The 24,170-nt window shown below is 33.9% G+C and overlaps 1 protein-coding gene across 1 annotated transcript in view; it reads right to left on the bottom strand.

Annotated features, from left to right (window-relative positions):
* The window catches only part of LOC101623028 (transmembrane protease serine 11D-like), a 50,317-nt gene that overhangs the window by 6,869 nt on the left and 19,278 nt on the right, over window positions 1–24,170 (bottom strand). Inside the window, exons 3-6 of the mRNA XM_004681260.1 lie at window positions 22,271–22,385; window positions 17,316–17,383; window positions 13,359–13,522; window positions 745–783 (exon numbers count right to left, since the gene is read on the bottom strand). Coding sequence (XP_004681317.1) covers window positions 745–783; window positions 13,359–13,522; window positions 17,316–17,383; window positions 22,271–22,385 — 386 coding nt within the window. The remainder of the gene's footprint in view (window positions 1–744; window positions 784–13,358; window positions 13,523–17,315; window positions 17,384–22,270; window positions 22,386–24,170) is intronic.

The following is a 24,170-nucleotide window of genomic DNA, read 5'->3' as shown; positions in this document are numbered from 1 at the left end:
TATCCTGGATCTGGAGGGGTCCAGATATGACCTGTGGGTATCCTGGATCTGGAGGGGTCCAGATATGACCTATGATTATCCTGATAGCCTCTTGCCACCATGAGATCATATTTCTCAGGGGCTCATGGGAGAATGGGAGCAGAATGCCTCGGCCAATATGGCAGGCTACCTGCAAAAAGACAACTTCAGTTGTCAGTATATGAATCTTGGCTCGTAGAAAAATATTTTCACAGTGAGTTCCAAACCTGAAGTTTTCATAGGCAGGATAGAAAATGCAAAGAACTAGTATTATTGAGTGATATATGTTATATAAATAATACAAATATAAATTATGTAAATTTATAAATGTAATATCATTTATATGAGCCATATATGTTTATTACCTTCTTTTATCTTCATGACTACCTGGTACTGAAAGTTTGAGAAATTAAACAGTCTGTGTAAATTTGTGTTTGTATGTGTCAGATCTGAGGCTTTAAAACCCCTGTGTAGTTGTTTTAGATTCCAAGTTCTCAGTTACCACTGCTTGTCATAGATATAATCCGCCATATAGCTTGTGATAATGTGTTCTGCATATAAAGTATATCTGTCAGTTGAAGACCAACTACTGTTAACTTCATACCATTCTAAAAGCAGACATCTCATAACAACTTTATGGACTATACATTGAATCTCAAGGGGAGTTCTTTATTGTCATCCAGGGAATTGTTTCAATAGAAAATAATTATTTGTTGATGAACTTACAGACATGGAGAAGATTTTCTGCTGTTGGCATTGCAATTTCTAAAAGTCAAGACAAAAAGAAAAATATTTACACTCATAACATTTTATTTTAATATTAATTTAATTATTTTGTTTTGTGGTTCACATTTTATAAGCATAATCATCTTTTTCAGTCTTCACTAAATAATTGCTATGTCTATATCACAGAGTAACAAAATCCTAGTATTTCTTCTTTTGTTACTGAAAAGACTCACATTTCTCATTTATTTTAAAAAGAGATCTGGGTCCAGGAATTTACTGAACCATATGAAAGATAGTGATCTTATACCATATCTTGAATCCAAATGACCAGATAACTGAATGTATTTGGCTCCTTTTACATCCCACTTCAAACATTCGTGATTTTACTCTCTTATTCCAGCCACAGTATGGTGACCATTATCACGCAGATTTGAGTCTACTTTGCCAAGGAGTAACTTGGCAGATGCCCTTCTCAGTTTAGCAAATTCTACTAGAAGGAACATATTGGACATTCCCAGATGAAAAAGAGGAAATGTGAGAGTTAATGTTGTTGGAGCCAAGGTAAGGTGGAGTTGATAAATAAAGGTTCCCCCTTTAGTGTTGGGAGAACAGTTTTGAAATCTAATTCATAAATCTCAAGGGGTTGGAACTAGTGTTGCCATAATGACAGTCAACTCTCCATTTTTCTTTTCTACCCTTTACTATTTCTCAAATCAGTTACAAGGACAATCAGTTCTCTGATGCACTGATTTTTGGGGAAGTAGGCAAGACACTCACATACATATACCACATAAATCATGACAAGTAATGTTAATAACTATGAAAGACAGCATGCATCATGTTATATTCATGCACTTTTTGGAATTGAGTACATTTGCTATATTTTAATCCTCTGAAAATTAATGAATTTGCATTGCTATATTTCAATTATTCAGAACACTCAGCTAGGACACCATCCAATTTCCAATTGATTTTAGATTTACTTTAGTAATTTACTAAACAGTTTACTTCAGTAATAAGTAACTTCAACATTGTCTACAGTCATGAACATCTGGAAAATAGTACAGAGGTGATTTACTGGGGACAAGTTTGCTAGGGGCCTTACATCCCTATAGAATTACCACGTCTACTTGAGGGCAGCTTCTCTTCAAAAAGGAGTCACCATTTGCCCTATAAATTAAATGCTATAAATGTCAATGTAGGTTCATTTTTATTATGCTCTTGGATTTCTATAAAGCCAGGAGGGAGTAGCCATTTCTATGTGCCAATTACAGTTAAACACACTTACGTTGGGTTGCACAACATAGCAGAGACAAAAGAATCTTTTACCAGAAAGTCAACTTGTCTGAACAGAAAGGCAGGAGAGACTCAGAAGTCAGATGGGCTATGAGTGGATAAGCACCACACCTACCTAAACAGAAAGGTGGCACATTCCTACCCTTTCACAGCTGCCTTCCAGAGGCTAATCTTGCTTGCAAAAAAATTATTTTTGAGTTCGATTTTGATCACCATGTGGTAGGTAAAATGCATCAGACCACATTAAGAAATGGTGAAAAAGCTTTTAATTTGACAGGAAGCTGTTAATTTTTATAACTTAAAAATGAATTACTTAGAAACCTTATTGTGTTTTCACAAAACTTCTTTCATTGAGGATGTCTTACTGATGCATGACTTGCTAAAGGAAGAAATGTTTTTGACCTATAATTTACTTTTAATAGTTGTATTATCCCAGAGCTTAATAAAATAACTATCACTGGGCAGGTGGAAGACAGACAGGCAAAATGAATGGGGAAATGATTTAAGCTGTCACTCCTGACTGAGTCACTGCTGTGGCTGTTTGTGTTCCTTTCTTTTAAGTCCTTTGACTCACACACAAATGCTGCAACTCTTGACGATTTGCTTCTGAATTAAAGTCAACACTGTAACTTAAGATATTCTGTTTACCTAGTGTAAGTGTACCGAACATACCACATAAAGGAAGTGACAAAAGACAATGGCATTGCCCCTGCTAAGAAGGAGGTTCTATTGAAGTATAATTTGATAGAGCAGTTTTTTAAAACAGCTTAGCAAATGTGTATGGGTCTTGTGTGTGTGTGTGCACCAGGAATAAAGAAGAATAAACATGGATCTTGCCCTGAATGAACTTGGAGTTAGTAGAAAAGATGAAAGACCAAGTGAATAATTTAATATAATTTAATGAGTGTCGAGGATACACACTATGGCAAATCTATGCACAGGCAATTAACTGGATGCACCAAAACAGGCCGCTTAGCATAGATGGGTGATGGGTATAAGAATAGCTCATTACAAACCTCTTTTTGGGAAGGAGGGAATAAATTAATTTTTTTCTTTTCTTTAAATTTTATTTTATTATAACAGTTTATTTTTACATCATTTTGTGCCTTTTTCCATCTCAGTTGTAATCCCCCTGGCCTTCCCATCACCGATTCACCCTGTGCCATCACCAGAGTCCTGTGCCCTTCCCGAACCACCTCCCACTCAAATTTTGATCCCATTCCCCCCTCCACCCCTGTAAAATGTCTCTGGTATATAGTTGTTCATTATTATTATTTTTCCCCCTGGTCCTTTATGCTCTTGCTATGAGTGAAACCATCCAGTATTTTTCTTTCTCTTTCTGACTTATTTCACTAAGCATGATCCGAAAGAAATTAATTTTACTGGGTACAGAATAGACATAATTCACTATCAGTTGGAGACTAGGTTAGTTAAGATGTTAGATGTTAGTTAAGATGTTAGATGTTAGTTAAGATGCATTATTTGTGTGCTTTAGAGCTATAGTGTTGCAGATCAATGACCATTGTTTCATATTTGATGTTTTTCTGGAATTAGGAAGTAAATACAATTAGAGGCCCAGGTAAGAAAAAGACTCCCCTAAAAGTATACTAGACAGTGAAAATTGTATTCCTTGAAGAAATCTGAAGTATAAGAATAATGATAAGTAATGAAAAAATAAGATCTATGATTTTAAAATATAAGAATAATTTTATAGAACAATGTATAAAATAAAATTTATAAAGACCATATATTTTAATTCTATTTAGGTGAATGTATTACTTTTCCTGAGTTCAACTAATTTCAAATGTTAAATTAGTTGATTAATATGGAATCAACTACTACGGAAAGTTTTTCTAGGGTTCTAGCATTAAAAATATAGAGGAGTTCAACTGAATTTTCTTATGGAATGATTTTAGTTGAATATTTTAAAAAAATCATGTGATAGATTTCTGAAAACCTTAAAACTATAACTGTACATGGTAACTACTATAAAATTCTCATGTGACACATAAATGATCATTCTACCAGGTGAATTCATAAATAATATTTTCACTCACACGCATGTATTCTGGAATATTACTATGGTTTCTTTGCATTAAAAGGCAAAGGGACATAGCATGCACCTGGATTGTGGTTGAACAAAATCTGGGTATCTCTTGCGCTGCAGCTTTTGATTAGTCATCTGACTGCTTATTTAACTTCAATAAATACTTTTCTTTGTTTTTAATTATACTGAAAATTACATCTGTGGTTAAACATTACATATCATTTATAATTTCTTAGTGACATACATAAGTTTTACACATATCTTTAATATGTTTGCCAATTTGACTCTAAAGGTAAAATTTAAAAAAGGAACTTTATTATGATTTGATGAGTTAAATCTTTATGAGGTAAGTAAACTTAATGAATAGCCAGTTGTGCATGTAGGTGGTAGCTTTTAATGTAGAACTATGCTTCCTGGCTTGCTTTCTTTCTCTCTCTCTCTCTTTTTTTCTCTATGTAGATTTTAAGAAATATAAAAAATTTTAAGTTTCTATTTATATTTGGTATTACATATGCTTCTTCTATGTCTTAGTGCCTGTTGATTAAAAAAAAAAACATTTTTTACTGATTAGTTTACAACATTGTATATAGCTTGGAGATAGAGGTTCTCCCTTTTTGGGAGAACTACACCCATCATAGACACTTGTAGTCCTCCCTCACAGTCCTTCATTGATCTGAAGCTTTGGAAGCAGTACACAAGTCCAGTGTAATGATGAAAACATAGACATTCCATGATGAATATATTGTGGCAGTTAAGCTTATGCGGTAGGCAGTGAAGAGTATAAATGATGATATCTGTTTTGTGCATTTGAAATGCCATCCTTGTATTTCTAAGGCATTCTTTTTGAGGCTACATGTTGGACAGGAAATTAATATATAATATTAGTGCTTCAACTTTGGAAAGTTTCTAGTATGTCTCCCAGGTATCTGTACACATTGTGAGGGTCTGTATTTTGATGACACAGAGATGATGTTTCTCCCATGGGTCAGGAATCAAAGAACAGAAATGGCCTCTGTCCTTCATGAACTTGGAATGCAGGGGTGGAGAAGTAGAATCCTTGCAGTTTAGGCCTATTGTTTTCTTTGAGACCCATCTTATGAGCGAGCATCTCCTTTTCTCTTAGATAATTCCTTAGCTTTATTTCCCTTTGCCAACTTGTATATAGTACTTTTTGTTTCAAAATTACCACCACCTAGTAATATTCACTTGTTCATTTTAGTTTTTTTCTCTGCAACTGATTTAAGGTTGCTTGTTTTAAATGTTTTTCTTCTTATAGTAAAAAGTTATGTCTTCTGTAATTATACATATTTGACAAAATGCAGAAAAAGAAAAACATTCAGGTAATGGTTAGTAGAGCCAATTACAACCATAATAGAATTTATAGTCTTGCTTTATGCAGCACTTATGATTAAATCCTTAACAATTACATGGTTTTTGAAGTTACGCTAGTATGCTGCCATTAAACACAAACCACAACTACTTTTTTCTATTTGGGAACATGTAGGATTCTTGTGTATTTATTTGGAAATCCTACATTAAAGACAAATAAGGAATGGATGTAAAGAATGGAAAACTGACTGGGAAATATATCTGAAAACTTTAAATTTCTTCCTCATTTGAATTAACAGAATTGGTTAATCTAGTAAATGTATGTTCTTCTTTAATTTTTTTTTACAGAGTTGTTAACATTTTGAATACCTGTTTTTGGCTTGAACCTATTAATTTTCCCCCACCTCACATCATGAGGTTTAATTGAAGCTCTCTATGTCTTTCTTGTCAGGAACAGAAATCACTTGAAAGGGAAAACATTAAAACTGACTTTTAGTATATAACACCTTTAGCTATTTAATGTTTATTTCATTAATAGAAACAGGGAAGGAACAGTGACATGTAATGAATAATTAATATTAAATGGATCAAAGTATTGTTTTCTGATAACTTTAGTGTTTTCACACTTCATGTAAAAAGATTTTTTTACTTTTGAGATTTTTTACACTTTTGAGTGTAAAAAGATTTCAGGCCACTGGAATGGAAGAGAAGGTATCAAAATTTAGTAGGAGTAATTACATAACTATTAGCTTTTCAGTCTTAAGAAGATTTCCAAATTTCCTAAAGACATTTAAAAAACTAACACTATAACTTATTTAAATAATGTTTGATATCACGGTAACTCAGAAATATTGGTACATGAGAGACAAGGAGACAAAAACATACCTAAGTATGTGTAAGTTTTTATAAAATAAGATTTAAAAAATCCAATATTTTATTGTGAGATGATAGGAGATTCAGATGCAATTGTAAATAATATTTATATATACTTTATCCAATGTTTTGAAAGGCAATATATTGCAAATATGTTGTAAAGTTAGTACCTTTCAACTACAGTACAATAACAGAAACAGGTTATTGATGTTGATGTTGTTCCAATATAGACCATTTCCATAACCACAAGAATTCATCATATTGACCAGTTAATAGCTACATCTCCTTTGTCACTTAGTCTTTGGCAACAACTAATCATGTTTGTTTTTTAAAGAAATTACTAAGCTGTTTTCAGAGTGAATGTATCATTTACATTCCCACAATCAATGTACAAATGATTCAGTTTTTCCATAACCTTGCAAACACAAAGCTTATCATTTTAAATTTTCATAGAAGTAAAACATGCTTGTAAGTATGTAAGAACATCTCATTGTACTTCTCCAGTTACTATGCTAATCAATGTCTGTTCTTGTGCTTGATATTGCATATTTTTTGTCATTTATCTCTTGACATCTTTTACCCATTTTCAAATTCAAAAGCTCATATTTTTCAGTATTAAGAGTGTTTTTTTTTAATATATATTGTAGTTACCAATTTAAATATATGGAGTTCAAATATTGTTTTCCCGGGGGTAGCTTGCATTCTTGTTCTCTTGTCAGGGATGTTCACAGTTTGAAAGGTCATGATGAAGTGTTAATGAGAATTCATCAAAATTCAAGCATATTGGCTATTCAGTCAAGTAGTGTCAAGGAGAGGATGTGATGCTGATGACAAAAATTAAAAAATACTCTATCTAAATTGGCAAGAAGAGTTTAGAACTCCATTGAATAACATCAATTGTGCTTTGATCTCATACTAATCTTTCTATTTTAATCTGGAGTCTCAGTCTTTTCTGTGTCTAGAACTGAGCCATTCCTGAAGGCTCTATTAGTAGCCCAGGCAATTAGCTGAACTAAGTGGATTGTTTTAGTATGAATTAATCAAAGCTAATGTCTGACTATCAAAAGTGACTTATAAGGCCCTCCCTGGTGGCGCAGTGGGTTAAAGCACTGCACTAAGAAGCTTAAGCCACTTCCACATGAGTTCCATCCCCGCCTGCCCTGGAGGAGATCCACATAGCGTGGCAGACCTCTCCTGACCAGCCCGCTGCTCCCCTCAGCAGTGTACTTCATCGATCTGCCTGTTCTGCTCCCCATTCTGTCTCTGGTGAAGCCTCTCACCCTCTGCACCTCTGGCCTGTACCCCAGTTCTGTATGAATAAATAAATAAATCTTAAAAAAAAGTGACTTATAAAATGACTCAGCTTTTCCTCTTACAGAGATTAGAAAATAAGAATGTTAGTTGATAAATTCACTCTTAGTTTTTGAGTATTTTTGTGAAAATATGTCTTTCGTGTCCTGTTGACAATGGGTGCTTTAGTGTATTTATGATTAATATGTAGATTCTCTTAAATATCTGGAAAGCATCTAATACATAGTTGATTTATTTAATTATATATATATTTTTTGGCTTTAAGCTCAAGGTTTCATTTGAAAAATGCTTAAAGGAAGTATTATTTTACTTTTTAATAATATAATAGTTTATTTTTACATTATTTTGTGCATTTTTTCATCTCAGTTGTAATCCCCGTGGGCTTCCCATCACCAAATCAGCCATGTGCCACCATCATAGTCCAGAACATTTCCCTCCCCCCACTTTTTTTGATCCCATTCCCCACTTCACTCCCATAAAAAGTCTGTGGTATATAGCTGTTTGTTATTATTATAATTTTCTTGCCTGGTCTGTTATATTCCTGCTATGAGTGAACCCATCTGGTGTTTTTCCTTTTCTTTCTGGCTTATTTCACTAAGAATGGTCTTTTCCAGCTCCATCCATGTTGCTGCAAAAGACATGTGTTCATTTTTTTGGTTGCTGAGTAATATTCCATTGTGTATATGTATCACATCTTTTTATCCAGTCTTCCACTTTTGGGCACTTGGGTTGTTTCCATGTCTCTCCAATTGTAAATAAAACATGGGGGTGCAGTATCCTTTTTAATCAGTGTTACCTAGGAGTAGATACCTAGGAGTGGGATTGCTGGGTCATAGGGAAGCTCCATGGTTAGCAGTTTGAGGAACCTCCAAACAGTTTTCCATAGTGGTTGTACTAGTTTGCACTTCCACCAGCAGTGCAGGAGAGTTCCCTTTTCTCCGCATCCTTGCTAACATTTGTTGTTGCTAGTTGTTTTAAGATATGCCATTAAAAGAAGTATTATTTTAAGTAAATTTCTGAACTTACTGATAGGTATTTTGGAATATCATCAGGAATAATGCTCCATATCTTTTAGAAGCATTGGCAAAATTTCCAATAATAAAGTCAAGAATCAGGAGACAAGATTTTCTGACCCTAAATATATATCATAATATCAATGCACTAAAGTCCCTATGATGTATCTGGATGCCCAACACATCCTTATTCCAATTTTTGTATTTAAGGTATTATAAAATACTTAAGTGAAAAAAAATGGAAGAAGATAGAAGAAAGAGGATAGAGAAAATAGATGTAACAGCAAGAACTCTGCTTGAAATTTACTATGACAAAGAAGTAAAATATGAGAGTTCAAAAAGTCAAGTATTAGGGTTATTTGGTGATGACACCAAATATAAGTGCCCTGATCACTTACATATCTATTCTATTTTGATGGTGTCCACAGAAGTGTCACAATATGCATAATAAATTTGAGAAAGATTTTTAAAAAATGTAATCGTAAGGAGGCTTTCTAGTTAATATATGTGCTGCCAAAGTGAACACTATGTTAAAAAGATAAAATGTAAACTAGTTTTTTAAAATTGTCTATTTAGAAAGACTTTATTATTATTATTATTATTATTTTTAAAGATTTATTAATTTATGCACACAGAACTGGGGTACAAGCAAAAGGGGCAAGGGCAGTGAGAGGCTTCACCAGAGACAGAGTGGGGAGCAGAACAGGCAGATGGACGAAGTACACTGCTGAGGGGAGCAGTGGGCGAGTCAGGGGAGGTCTGCCTAGCCATGTGGGTCACCTCCGGGGTGGGTATGCAACTCACACTGAAGTGGCTGAGGCCAGCTTGCAGTGCTGCGTCCTAAGCCATTGTGCCACCAGGGAAGACCCAGAAAGACTTATTTCTAAAAAATTGTCAATGGTAACCTTATACACCTTAACACATTTCAGGAAATATAATTCAGGAAATATTTTGTTAATAAAACAGGTTGATGGAGGTGCAGATTGATTCTTGGTCAAATAAGAATATATGGCCCTTCCTGGTGGTGTAAGGGGTTAGGACGCAGTGCTGCAAGCTGGCTGCAGCTGCTTCAGTGCGAGTTCAATCCCAGGCCCTGGAGGTGATCCACATGGCGTGGCAGACCTCTCCTGACTCGCCCGCTCCCCTCAGCAGTGTACTTCGTCCATCTACCTGTTCTGCTCCCCACTCTGTCTCTGGTGAATCCTCTCGCCCTCCGCATCTCTGGCCGGTACCCCAGGTCTGTATGAATAAATAAATCTTTAAAAAAAATTAGGATACATAAGTGATATTATCCTTGATATTATCCTTGATAAAAAAATGCCCTCCAGAATTTATCAAAAATTTTTTTGGTTAGTTTGGTTGTTTAAAGCATGGTACAAACAAGGTCATGGCCCAGTGGCATGACAAAGGTGTGTTCTGCTAACATAATCCATCTGGCACTGGTTAGCTGTCATTAATAAGAACTAGTCAGGGTTATTCTTTTAAAACTCTGGATCAAAACAGGAGAGGGAAGGACACAAGCAACTGTGGTTATGGATCATTTGTTCTATGGTGTTGGGGAGCTAGGGAGGCTACCTCTGAGGGAGAAATCAAATACTGTATAAAATTTAACAATAATGGAGGAAAAGAAATAAATTTTAAAAAGCTCTTGATTGTGGGTCAGGCCCATTATCCTCATTTATAATATTATTCTTTCTAAATAATTTTATTTTTACTTTAGGCAATCACAATTTAAGTGTAAATATTTGAACTATTTTTCATACCTATTCAATTCATTAGGTTAAGTGTACCATTATATATAAGGTTTTGTGTAGTAAATGATCATTGTTTTTTAAAAACAAATTACAGCAATACCTTAAATATGCTCATTAAGGTTATGAGCATTCAATTTTATAAGGCATCCTGTTTAAAATGCTCACTTTAGCTTATGAGGCACATATTTGCTTACACATGGACTGATTTGAATTTTTCCTTCCAGAAGGAGAGAAGCTTCCTCTCTTTCTTTCCCTTTCCCCTTCTCTTCCTTCCTCTCTCATTTATTTCTTTTCTTTTCCCTCTCCCTTCCTTCTTTCTTCTTTCCTGTATTAAAGTTTGAATTACATAAACATTATGTATCAGATGTATGTTCTGTTTTGATTGTTAAGCTATAAAATAATGAGATGAAAGAATGTACAAAATGAAGAATGATGTTAAAAATACATAAAAAATAAAAGCCCACTAAATGGAAAAAAATATTAATGAGATCACATAAGCAGTCATATAAAATAATTAAGCAAAACTGTGTTAACTAACTTCAACTTAAAGGAATAGGTATAATTTATTATGAATTTTGGGGTTTGGAAGTGCTTAAGACTTTCCTCAAGAATGTCAGCAGTATTAGGTTAAGACAGGGGAAAATAATACTCTCAAAGATTTTTCTAGGTTTTATATTTTATGTTAGTCAATTTGAAAATCTTCTGATCTAGTGAGTATAGAATTGAAAGAGAAAACGTCGATCTTTCATTGAAATATATATACTCCATAAATACTAATTTTGTTTGTACCTTGTAAGTCAATAGCATTCTCATTGTCATCTTTCATAGAATTAAGCAGTGAGTAGAAAATAAAGTTATGTGTTATGGTTATGTATATTGATTGCTATTATTATGAATAATTTGTTTAAATGGGGTAACAGTAGTTTACAACACTGTATATGATTCAGAAATTCAGAACCCACCTTTTCCATGTGTGTTGCCATACTATACCCACTGTCAAGCTCTCATTTCTAGGGTATGGTTTCTTCTGACTTTTTGTCAGACTATATTCCACATCTAAACAAGACCGTATGTTATTTGTCTTTCTGCTGCCTCATTTCTTTTATCATCATCCCCTCTTTCTAAGCCTAATAACATGGGGGTACATTGGCACTGTATCTTGTTATTCATTATAACTGAAAGCACTGATGAGTAATAACTACAGCCACAACTATATGAAATGCTCACTTTTTCCTTTGTAGTCAGAGGCTTTTATAAATATCAAATACAAAAACTTGACATACTTAGGAACAAACTCTAAATAACTGAATAAGTAAACAACCTAACAAGTTCAGACTAGCTAATAAAGACATTATGACAGCAAGGTTAACTACCTAAATAAACTTTTCATAGATTCCTAAATCAGAGACCAGTTTTAGTGGTTAACAATGCATATGCACAACCTCAGTGAGAGCTGTCTTGTGAACTTTTCCTTAACTCATTTCATTGTTGCTTTGGGCCTGTGGGTGTCTGGGTTTGATTCTGCACCTGTGAACCTCCAGGCAGCTTCATGAGACTTCTAGCTTGTGATGAGAGGTGAAGAAGGAGGGGAGGGAGTTACTAAATAACAGGTAGAGGTCAAAACAGTACCAAAGCATTGTCTGTTCTTTAACATGATGTCCTTAATAGTCACTGTTCTTTATAAAATTTTAGAAGATCATTGCAATAAATTAAAAAAAAAACAAACAAACAAGAAAAATTTGGAATAGATTTTTTCTGGGGATCTTAATATTCTTAAAATTTGGGGGATTACTTACATATAATGCTATTTCTTTATACATTTACACATGCTTTTAGTAAATGAATTTCCAAAAATGTGTCTCTGGTGTTAATTATAAACTGGTGAGTTGCTTTGCTTTTCTATGTTTTCTCAAAGTCACACATAGGATATGAGAAGGAAAGTTCTAAAAGAAAATAGCTAATAAACCAAAGTGAGTCACATTTCAACAACATAATGGCCTCTTATCCAGGAGAAGCATGTTCAAGGTTTGTTTTTTGATCCTTTTGATGTTCCATGAAAGTGAACACTTGGCCTAGAATGTTTTCCCTCACAGATATTTAATCCTTTTAATCCTTTCTGTAGAGGTAGGAACACTTTTCTGCCCTTGGTTAACATTGTTGTAGCAGAGAACTGATAGCCTAGCTTAGCTGTCCCAGGTGTTGGCTGTCCTGTTATCAGAGAAACACTTAAGATCCTGGGAAAGAAGGGACAGTTATGCCTTATTTTAAAGGCAATTCCTCACAGAGTTTTTGGGTAACCAAAATAAGAATTAGATTGTTAATAAGATTGCAAAAGACAAGGTCAATTAAAGGTCCATCAAAAAAAGGTGATGTGGATCTCCATGGTGGTACAGGGCTAAAGTCTCAGTGCTATCAAGCTATCTCCAGCCACGTGGCCTGAGTTCTATCCCAGCCAGGTAGCTAACCCACATCTGGAGCAGCAGACCTTTCCTCTCCACCTGCTGCTCCCCTCAGCATTCAGATATCCTTGTTCCTCACTCTGTCTCTGGTGAATCTTCTTACTCTCACCCTTCTGGCCTACACTCCAGTTCTACTATGCATAAATAATTAAAAAATAAATCTTTAAGAAAAGTCATGCTACTGATAACTAAGGTGGTTTAAACCTAATTCTGGAATTTAGGTTTAGAATCTTGAGACATCTAGAGAAACTGAGGGAAATCACGAACCACAGAACATACCATAAGAGTTTATGTTTATGATACTCTACTTTGCAAATAAATGTTATTTGGGACATTAATTACTTAAAAAAAAAGAAAAACCTCATCAATATAGTTTAATTCCATGGATACAAGAATGGTGTAACCAAAAAATTGATAAACATGAACCCTGATTTCTTTAACCTTGAGTAAAAGAAATTATCACTTGCAGAACCAAATACCACATTCAAATAAAAGATGAAAATCTTTTTATACCATATATAAAATGGCTTACCTGAAAATCTAAAAGTAGAAGAATCTATATGTAAAGATCCAGTTTCACCGTCTAGTTTCTGTTGTAAAATGGTTTTTATCCTATCCCAGAACTTTGCTGCATTATTTTTATAACATGATTTAAACTTCAGCACAGCATGTATTATCACTTTCCCTTTGGCTCGGCTTTAGAACAGAAACAGACAAATTAATTATGATTTTATTACTGAGTCTCTATCACTCTTAGTGAAGTCATGCTAAATTTCTTTAAAGAGATCTCCAGAGAACTATTTCAGTTCAAGTAAATGGTAATGACATTCTATGGACATGGTGAACAGTAAAGAGAGTGTGAGTTAGAAGCAGGAAAACTGAATTAGTGTTTCAGATTCATCATTGGTAACTTCCTTGCTTATAGCAAGCTGTTGGCTTTCTCTGTGTTTTAAGTTTTCTCATCTCTATAATGGGATGATAATATTATTTATTAAGTTATTGTAAACATCATATAAGATAATGGGTATGAAAGTATTTTGAAAAAGCTGAGTAGTATAAATGAATCTATGCATTATATATCCACAATGAATGCTGTAGGAACAGCCAATAACAAACAATAAAGTGAAATGAAATAAGATTATAGCATTATCACTGCTTTTTTCTTTCTTTCTTCCCCCCCCCCCCCCGTGGATACACATTTGCAATAATGTGACATTTCTTTCTTACCTGTTGGAAATCATGAGTGAACAAAAATGCTAAACTGAATTTATTTGTAATTTTGACTTGAAGATGCAAATGTGAAGTCAGAAATTTTAAAAGGAAATTGCTAACTTGAGTGTTTCACAACACTCATGAACAAAAAAACAGTAACCATGACCAAGTTCCAAGATTCTCTGAGTAATTATAAAGCCTTATTATTTCAATATTTCCCCCAGGATAATTCCAAGTAAATGTATTAGCTAATTTCTATATTACCCTTCATTACTTTATGTTTTAGGGATGAATGCTATCTGTGGTCTTTTGAGTGCTGTATAATTTATTATTTTCATTACCTTTTAAAGTATTAAGCCTTTAGTAATTACATGTCAATTTATTGTATCTGCCTTTCTGCAATGCTAATTTTTTCCTGGCTGAAATGTAGGGATAAACCCTCTGTTTCTTATGGAGCAGACAAGGACATATCATATTACTTAGTTTATTTTAAAATTTTGTCACACCATCAGTGTCACTCTGAACTTTCCTCTTGGGTCAAATGAGCCAAAACCAAACTAAATATAGACAGATGACTTCTTACTCTGACATCATTGGAGTCATATGATCTCTTTCTCTGAAAACATGAAATGAAAATTATTTGAAGTGTAACTTTTCTTCACTTTCAAATAATATTTATTTTTATATGACAATTCAACATGTTTTTGCTATAGGCAGTTTTCCTTTCCATCCTTGAACTTTCTTTTAGTTGATGGATCTATTCATTTAACAAATATGTATTCATTCAGAAAATATATGTGACAGAGCTTTAGGTATGGAGCTGTTTTTAACAAATTAGACCACAGTTCCCTGCCTTCAAACCAGTAGATGAGACAAGTAAAAAGGAAACAAAGAAATCAAATAATCTTTAAAGTAAGTGTTATGGGCCCCTCCCTGGTGGCTCTGAGGGTTAAAACACAGCACTGAGAAGCTAAAGCTACTTCAGTGTGAGTTACATCCTGGCCAGGGAGGTGACCACATGGCTCAGCAGACCTCTCCTGACCGGCCTGTTGCTCCCCTCAGCTGTGTACTTTATTGATCTGCCTGTTGTGCTCCCCACTCTGTCTCTGGTGAATCCTCTCACTGCCCCTGCACCTCTGGCCTGTACCCCAGTTCTGTATGCATAAATAAATAAATCTTTAAAAAAAATAAGTGTTATGAAGAAGGAAACCTTGAACAGCAGTGTGGGAATGTTTTAGGGAACTTCAGGGAAGGAACATCTGGTACAAAGTTCCTGCCCCAAATAACCTTAACATTCCCTTTGTTCTGTTAAGTGTTAAGCAGGCTTCTTCCTAGCTATATACTTCTGATAACCACCTCCTCCCCATACTTTTATTTAGAAATTTATTCTTAAAAACTTGTAAAGGTTTTTCTCTTCCCTCTGACATCTAGGAAAATCTTAAAGGCCTTTTCCAATTTTGTAACTCCAAAAATGTCATTAATCTGAAAATTGTGTCTGAATATAAATCAGGGGAGATACTACCTTATCTCTCAGTTTCCATAGGAGAGTGGAAATATGAGAGTTCCATTTGAGAGTTTAATGAATTTGGGTACCCTGCTCCATCGGTCATGAAGAGACAAGAAGTTTACCTCTTTGCTCAAAACCAATTAAAAAACTCACAGAGACTAAGATCTCCCTGTCATTTCAGCCTTAAAAATATCAGACTATCCTTTATTTCAGGTGAATTAGGATGTCGTTCTGACCTTTCTCCTTTATTGCAATAACCTTGCATAAAGTTTTTTTGTATGTTTAAATCTGATGCAATTTGTGTTTTGACAGTTCTGTGGTTGGAATAATTTTGGCATACTTATTGTAAGAATAGTAATGGGTTAATGTGGACTTAAAATCATGAAGGAGGAGCATGGGATGAAATGCAGTCAGAGGCAGAACCAGGTCAGTCAGGGTTATAGGGACTATGTAGAGACTGGAATTTGTGGGAAATTGCTAAGGTGACTCATGAAGGTGAATGATGTGCATTTCCAACTTACTTTGTTGCTGTGTGGAGAAAGGGTTGTAGTGGAGTGTGGCAGGAATAAAAGTTGGAGATTAGACAAATTGATGCAACAATCTACATAAGATTGCTTAGCTTCTGGGACCTCCCTTGTGCCTACTGGTTAAATTTCAGTGCTACCAGCATGATGAAGGCCTGAGTTTGATCCCTGGCCAGAGAGCTGACCCACATGGCATAGCAGACCTCTCCTGTCTTGCTAACTGCTCTCCTTAGCAGTGAATTTCACTAAATCTGCCTGTTCTGCTCCCTACTCTCTTTGGTGACTCCTGTTGCCACCTGCACCTCTGGCTCTAAGTTTTTTTAAATAAAAGATTGCTTGGTTTGAAACTGATTAACCAAGCTTTGCTTCAATTCCTCATTGCAAGATGGAAAATTGATAAATACATATACTTCAGGGTTGTTGTCAGGGTAGTTAGTTGACATAAATGACATTCTCTGTGACATGGATTATTTAAAAACAAACCAAGAAAATAAAATAGCACAAGTTGTATTGTTAGACACAGGTAGATTCCAATGTATATTAACTTTTCTATTTGTGCTGTGGCTTTAATTTCTTAAATATCTTGCTATGTTCATCTGTTCCTCATCAGTGTTAGAAACAAAACAAAGCATCTCTTTGCTAGACAACAGCTATAGAAGTGGATTTCTATTAGGACCAGAAAGGTAAGGTAAAGGTGAAGCTGGTTGGTGTATATACATAGGCATACATCATGTGGCTGTTTGGGATTTTTACAAATTGAACAGCATCAGTTCCAGCCTATTGTTAGTGTTATCAGATCTTTTATTTTCCAAATATTCTGAAAATTCTCTTTTTGTGTGTAAAACTTCCAAACTTTACCTTCATTCCACAACTCTATGTCAGATTTGGTGCATTAGCTACTAGTTTGACACTCCTGGTTGAGAAATTCTGTATATGTCTCTCTTACTCATTGTTTTCTTATGTTTGAAATGATCTCCTGTTTTTAGATTTGCTCTTTCTGATTTTTGTGCCCTGGAAGAAAAGCAAACTCACTTAACCTTCACTTGATGCAATCAGCCAGTTCTTGGTTGTGGTTTAATAATTTCCCAACACATCTTGAATATCTTCTTTCATTTTTGAAAGTGGTTTTGAAATCCCAAATTCAAATTTATCTCAGCCTTTTAATTGTAGGCATTACAAAGACATTCTGATGAATATGAGATATAAAGTTGACGAACAAAAACAGCCTCTCAGGCCATTTACATACCTTACTTGCACAACATGAGAGCTGACATACTGTCTTTTTAGTTTGGAGCCATGGAATGTTTCATTTATCTGTTAAAACATAAAAGAGATAATGACTTCTTTTTTCCTTTTAAGTTTTCATTGTGGAGGATTTCAAATATACACAAAACCAAAAATAGTATAATGAACCCCAGGTGTTCATCATTTGGTTTCACCGGTTATCGATAAATGCCCAAACACATTTTAGTTTATATTTGCCTACTTCCCAAGAATGAAATATTTCTTTAATATCATCAAATAGAGACGGTTAAAATTTTCCCAGATTATAAATAAAACAGTAACATATATATAAATTATAATGCATGTGCTGAAAAAAGAATTATATAAACCCATTTCAGAAAATGATACAGCATATTAAACTTTTTGAAAAATACCTTTATTATAGATCAATTCATTCACACGATGCCTTTAATTCAAAAAATTAAATGGCCAAGTGATATTTTTGCGGCACTTTGTCGCACAGACCACATTTCCTTCCTCACAGTAGCATGATAAGGAAGGTGAATTCAAAAGGTCAACTGACATAGTTTGTCTTCCATTTTCAGGCTTTTATTGAACATCAATATCAGAAAGCTTAACATAATGTCCCCAGAAGGAGATGTTGATTTTTTTTTTTGTCCCAACATCAATTCCCTTTTATCTCTGAACTCCAAACTGTTTCCCTTGTTCTTTCAATTGTATGGTATTGACAGGTTCAAAATGGGATACATGAAAAATCTTTCATAGAAATTTTATATAAGAGTTATTTTCTCAATTGCTCATTACTTCACCCTAGTGGATGAGGGATTTCCAGAATAGGATTTTCAGAGCACCAGATTACAGATTATATCCAACAAAACCCCATGGTTTTTGCTTTGGCAGTACACCTTACAAAACAATGACTCATTGGAATTGAAGATTTATATTTTTTTCCTTGCTACAAAACAATTGGAATATCTTAATTTTTCAATAAATATTTACTGAAATAATACTACAAATAAGATAGATGCATGCCTTATTAGAGATTAAATGTATGAAATAAACATTAAGAATAAACATTAAATATGATAACGATATTGTATTATATGATACGAAATATATCATCATATAAACTAATAAGAAGTCATGATCTAGGGGACAGTATTTGAAGAGGGTGATATTGTATGAGACTTGACAGGTGAGATATGGACAATTCTTGTTTAGTAATATTTTATAGTTTTATTAATAATTTTAACAATGTTTCTTCTTTTAATCAATAAACACAAGATATTTTTCCATTTCTTTTAGACTTCTTTTACTTCCTGTGACAGTGTCTTACAGGTTTCAGTGTATAGTTCCTTATCTTCTTTAGACTATTCTATCTTTCCAAGCATCACGATAATTCCAGAGATTATAAAATATTTTGAATAATACCAAAGCCTGTTATTTTTAAAGTACTTAATAAATTTAAACCTAGGATGTTCCATGAAACTATATGGTGGAATGGGACTTTATCCAGTGACACTTAGACAGTTCCCATATATTTTTGAAGGTTTATTTATACATACAGAATGGGGGTACAGGCCAGAGATGCAAGGGTGGTGAGAGGATTCACCAAAGACAGAGTGAGGAACAGAACAGGCAGACTGACGAAGTACACTGCTGAGGGGAGCAGCAGGGGAGACAGGAGAGGTCTGAGGTGCCATGTGGATCACCCCCAGGGGTGGAGATCGTACTAATACAGAAGTGGCCAGCTTGCAGTGCTGCTCTTTAACGTACTGCACAAATGGGGAGGGCCGTAATTCCTATTTTTAAGACTCTTGTGTGTTGGAAGAATTTGTAAGAAAATAATTATCAGATATTTGATCTGAAACAAATGTCAAGTTTTAGAAATCCATGTAGGGTAACAGGGCAATGCTTTGAGCAAGAATTTCAGAAATATTTTCCTATTATGAGGAAGGACTTCAAATGTAAGTCAAAAGATACACTTAGCACAAGTTCAAATTTTCTCTCTCATACCACATGGACCTTCTTCACCTCATTCCATACTTTAATATTCCATTTCATCCACATTCCCTCCCTTTTTCCTAAAGAAAATGCACAAAATACTTCCTAAGTTACCATTTGAAAAGAAAGTGGAAGGAAATTCTGGACTATGTTGATAAAAACAAAATTATGGACTCAGGATGTGCTTATTAACTGCAAAATTATAATCACTTATGGTATTAAATTATCTTTATAAATTTGCAATAGGCAAGTTGACTTGGACTAAACACCCATCGACAGATGACTGGATAAAGACATTGTGGAGTATATACTCAATGGAATAGTACTCAGCTATTAAAAATGATGACAGTACTTGTTAGGATAATATAAATGGACCTTTAGAAAATTACACTAAGTGAAATCAACCAGAAAGTGAAAGACAGTTACTAGATGGTTTCACTTATTTTCAAATTATAAACAATAATATAGACATTGTTTATTGTGCTTTCTAGTGACTGTATTTTTACCAATTCAAGGTTGGTGGCAACCCTGCATGGAGCAAGTTTATTATCATTGGCATTTTTCCAACAGCATATACTCACTTTGTATCTCTAGGTTATATTTTGATAATCCTTGCAATATTTCAAACTTTTCCATTATCATATTTGGTATGGTGATGTGTGATCCTTGGTCTTTATGTTACTATCATAATTTTGGGTGCTACAAGGATGTCCACATAAGACAGTGAATTTAATTGATAAATGTATGTATTCTGATTGCTCCACTGTCGTTCTTTGTTTCTCTTTCTTCTGAGTTCTCTTTCTTCTCTGAGGCTCGATAATGTTGAAATTAGCCCAGTTACACACTGTAACAACTTCTAACTGTTCAAGAAAAAGGAGGAACCCCATGTCCCTCACTCTAAAATAAAGACTAACTGTGCAAATTCATGGAGGAAGGCATGTCAAACGCTGTCACTTTGAAAGGCAAGTCTCCAGCATAACAGTTAGCCACATAATGAATGCAAGGGAAAAGTTATTGAAGGAAATTACAAGTGCTACCTTTGTGAACCTATCAATGATATAAAAGCAAAACAGCTTTATTGCTAATATGAAGAAAATTTTAGTGGTCTGGAAAATTTTAGGCCTTTTTCAGAGAAAACCTAATTCAGAGGAAGGCCCTCTTTTCAATTCTGTGAAGGCTGAGAGAGGTGAGGAAGCTGCTGAAAAAGTCTGAAGCTGGCAAATGTTGTCTCCAAAACTCATGGAAAGAAACTGACTCTGTGACATAGAAGTGCAAGGTGAAGTAGCAAGTGCTGACACGGAGGTAGTAGCAAGTTATCCAGATGCTCTAGCTAACATAACTGATGAAGATGGTTACAGTGAACAACCTATTTTAAATGTGAAGTATTATTGAATTAAAGTATGAATTAATGTATTGTTTATTTTTGATATGATGCTATTTAACACTTAATAGAAAAGGGGTTGTCCTTTGAAAGTTTTAGACTAAAGTGGATTTTCTGAAGAGCAAGTGAAATAACCATATTACATGAGGGAGTGAAAAGAATTCCATAAAGTAACTAGAGTCACTTCTCTGAAGAATTCCTGTTTTCTAATGATCAAATTTTAGTGTAGTAACTGCATATCATTATTTTATAAATTCTTAATAATTAATCTTTCTAAAAACAACTTGGATATTTAACTTCATTTTTCAAATCAGCTTATATGTGCATAAGTGAATTTATCAGTGTTGTTAATTACTAAATTAAACTGTATGACAAAGAATTATAGGATGACATGCCATAGAGGCAGCAAGATGCTATTTCTACATGACAAAATACATCCATAAAGTTGGATATAAAGGAGACAGCACACATTTGTTAGTGGGACATTCCTAGATATGGGATGAAAGTTGGGTCAGTGGTCCCTTCTGTTACTTCACTTAAACACTTGCAGAATTGCTGGGTATCTGCTTTTTATTTTTCTATTAAACAGTAGAGAAGAAAATCTGTGCATCAGTAGTTTACATCAGTTGTTTTCAAGTCATTTGAAATATGAACAATAGCTCTATAATTTTGGTTAAATGTTTTGAAAAACCTTGGCATTTCTTAATTGTGACTAGAAACAATACACATGGTTCTGCATTTAAAATACAACTACATATGTTTTGTTTTTAAAACTTCTTGGGTGAAACAGTACAGTATTCTTGAACTTAAGATGACTGCTGGAACTCCTCAAAGACTAATAAAAAAAATAAGAAATGATATAAGATTTCTTGATTTTCACTAGAAAACCTCAGACCTAAAATATGGAAAGGTTCCCTATGAAGGCTTATCTCTGTAACTAAAAATTTCCCTTTATTATAGTAGAAAACTTCTTTTCACAGGATTCCCTTCCTCTTTTCTAGAGTCAATCATCACAAGAATTATTTAATGAATATCAGAAGAAAAGTAGGCTCTAGTATTATAATAATGACTACTTAGATGCATGACTCACAACCCTGGTACATACTATTATAACACCAGTGTAGTGCTTATTAATGTGTGCCTGTGTTAATACTTATATACCTAGAGCATCATTGTATTAAATGAAAACATAAAGGCATGTAAAAGCAGGTACTTTGATGCATAAAAATGAAAGAGTATGAGAAATATCTGGTGACTTTCAGTTCTGATGAGTTAGAAACAGGGAATCAGGGTTGTTAAAGGTGCCTACATCAAGATGTCAGGGTTGGCGATTGACTGACCAAGAGGATATTATAATTGATAAGGCTGATTCATTTAGAATATTCATTTGTAAAATCAATATAGATTAGCTGATTTAAATGATTGCTTTGAATTTAAGCAGACCAAGGTAATGGAAAGAAAATAATGTGAAATCATCAACAATTTCCAATTTGGAAGATAATTGCTAGGATCCTGGCACTTTTGGAAGCATAGAATTCAAAGGAAAAATGCACAGAACATATTCAACTTACCAAAGTCTCTATCTTCTTACTTAGGTTCAGATATTCTTGTGAATATGGTTTTTCAAATTTGCTGTCATAGTCAATGTTTTTGACTTTAAAGCTGATATGATAGTAGAAAGGTGTCCTCCCTGAGAAGGAGAGAAAAGGAAAAATAGTTTCATTTTGTCCTTTGTGTGACTACTTTCATTCTTAAGAATGTGTATTCAATAAAATACTCTGATAAAATTTCAGATAACATGACATTTCAGAAGTTTTCCTCCAAGTGATCATTGAAATAACTCTGACAAAGAGATTTTATTAAATTATAACTGCAGCCCAGTCAAAGTTTTTTTCATGTAAAATTTCAAACTGTTAACTTCCAAGTTAATACTAAAATATAGACCATTTTAGCCTTTGTGATCATTACAGATTATATTTAGAAAAAATCAGCTGATTACTAGGCTTTGTCATTGATGAAGTACCCAAGAAATGAAGATGAGTAAAGGAGAAAGTAAAATGTGGAATGACTTTTAAATACTACAAATTAGTTAAATAGGACAACAACAAAAAAGTAAATCTACTGCCTTCGGAAAGTTGAATAAAGGAAAAGATAAGTGTTACATTGAACCATACTACTTTAATATATAACATATAATGAAAATTAAGATTTTGGTAATATTTCTCAAATACCCTTCCACTCCACCCATTGACTTGGAAGGCACAAAATGTGTGTGTGTGTGTGTGTGTGTGTGTGTGTGAGAGAGAGAGAGAGAGAGAGAGAGAGAGAAAGAGAAAGAAAAGGAGATGAGAGGACATAGGGAAGGGAAGGGAAGAGAAAGGAAGGGAGAACCAAGAATAGAGGAAAAAGGGACTAAAAGCATTTTGTGGTATCCTGAGAAATCCTTTATGTCAGTGGCTACAGCAAAATCATTGGAAAAATCTTCCTGCACATTCAAACATAATAATAAAAAAAAAAAAAGAAAAGTAGAATGAGATAGTACTTTTCATTTATTAAATTGGCAAAGATGAAGAAAATAATAAATACCCATTTTGTGTACTTATATTAAACAAAATAACCTGAAAATAGTAATAAGAGACAAAGAGGATTATGATGTAATGATGATGAGGTTGATTCATCAAGAAGACATAATAATCACAAATATATATGTATCAATGTAATATTTACTCTTAGATTTGAAGGAATAATAGACAACAATAAATATGGGGATTACATAACCACACTGTCAACAATGTACACATCATTCAGACAGGGAATCAACAAGGAAATGTCGTACGTGACACATGCTTCATAGTAAATGAAACAAACAGATATGTATGAGAATTCCATGTAAAAATGGGATAATACACATTCTTCTCAAGTACACAAAAATATTCTCAGGATAGATCTTATGATACATTATAAAGGCTAACATATGACATGTTAGACAATGCTAGCAAATTTTAGAAGACTGAAATTATACCAATCATCTTTCTAACCATGATAGAACAGACTTAGATCAATAACTGGAGGGAAGCCAGAAGTTTCACAAATATGTGGAAATTAAACAAAACACTCCTGAACAATTAATAGGTTAAATAAGAAGCTTCAAAGAAAATAAAAAAATATTTTGAAGCAAATGAAAATCAAAATGTACAATACCAAAACTGACAGGAAGTTGCAAAAGCAATTCTATGAGGGAAGTTGATAGTGACAAAAGCCTAATTAGTGAAAAAAAGCAGATCTAAAATAAAACTTGCTAAATTTATACTTCAAGGAACTAGGAAAAATTATATCAGTTAGGCTCAGATTTTTTTTTTTTTAAAGATTTATTTATTTGTGCATATACAGAACTGGGGGTACAGGCCAGAGGCTTAGGGGCGGCGAGAGGGTTCACCAGAGACAGAGTGGGGAGCAGAACAGGCAGATCGA

This window comes from Condylura cristata, unplaced genomic scaffold (assembly GCF_000260355.1).
Source record: "Condylura cristata isolate star-nosed mole 26May11 unplaced genomic scaffold, ConCri1.0 scaffold00012, whole genome shotgun sequence".
Lineage (NCBI taxonomy): Eukaryota > Metazoa > Chordata > Mammalia > Eulipotyphla > Talpidae > Condylura > Condylura cristata.
This window is presented reverse-complemented; position numbering and strand designations above follow the sequence as displayed.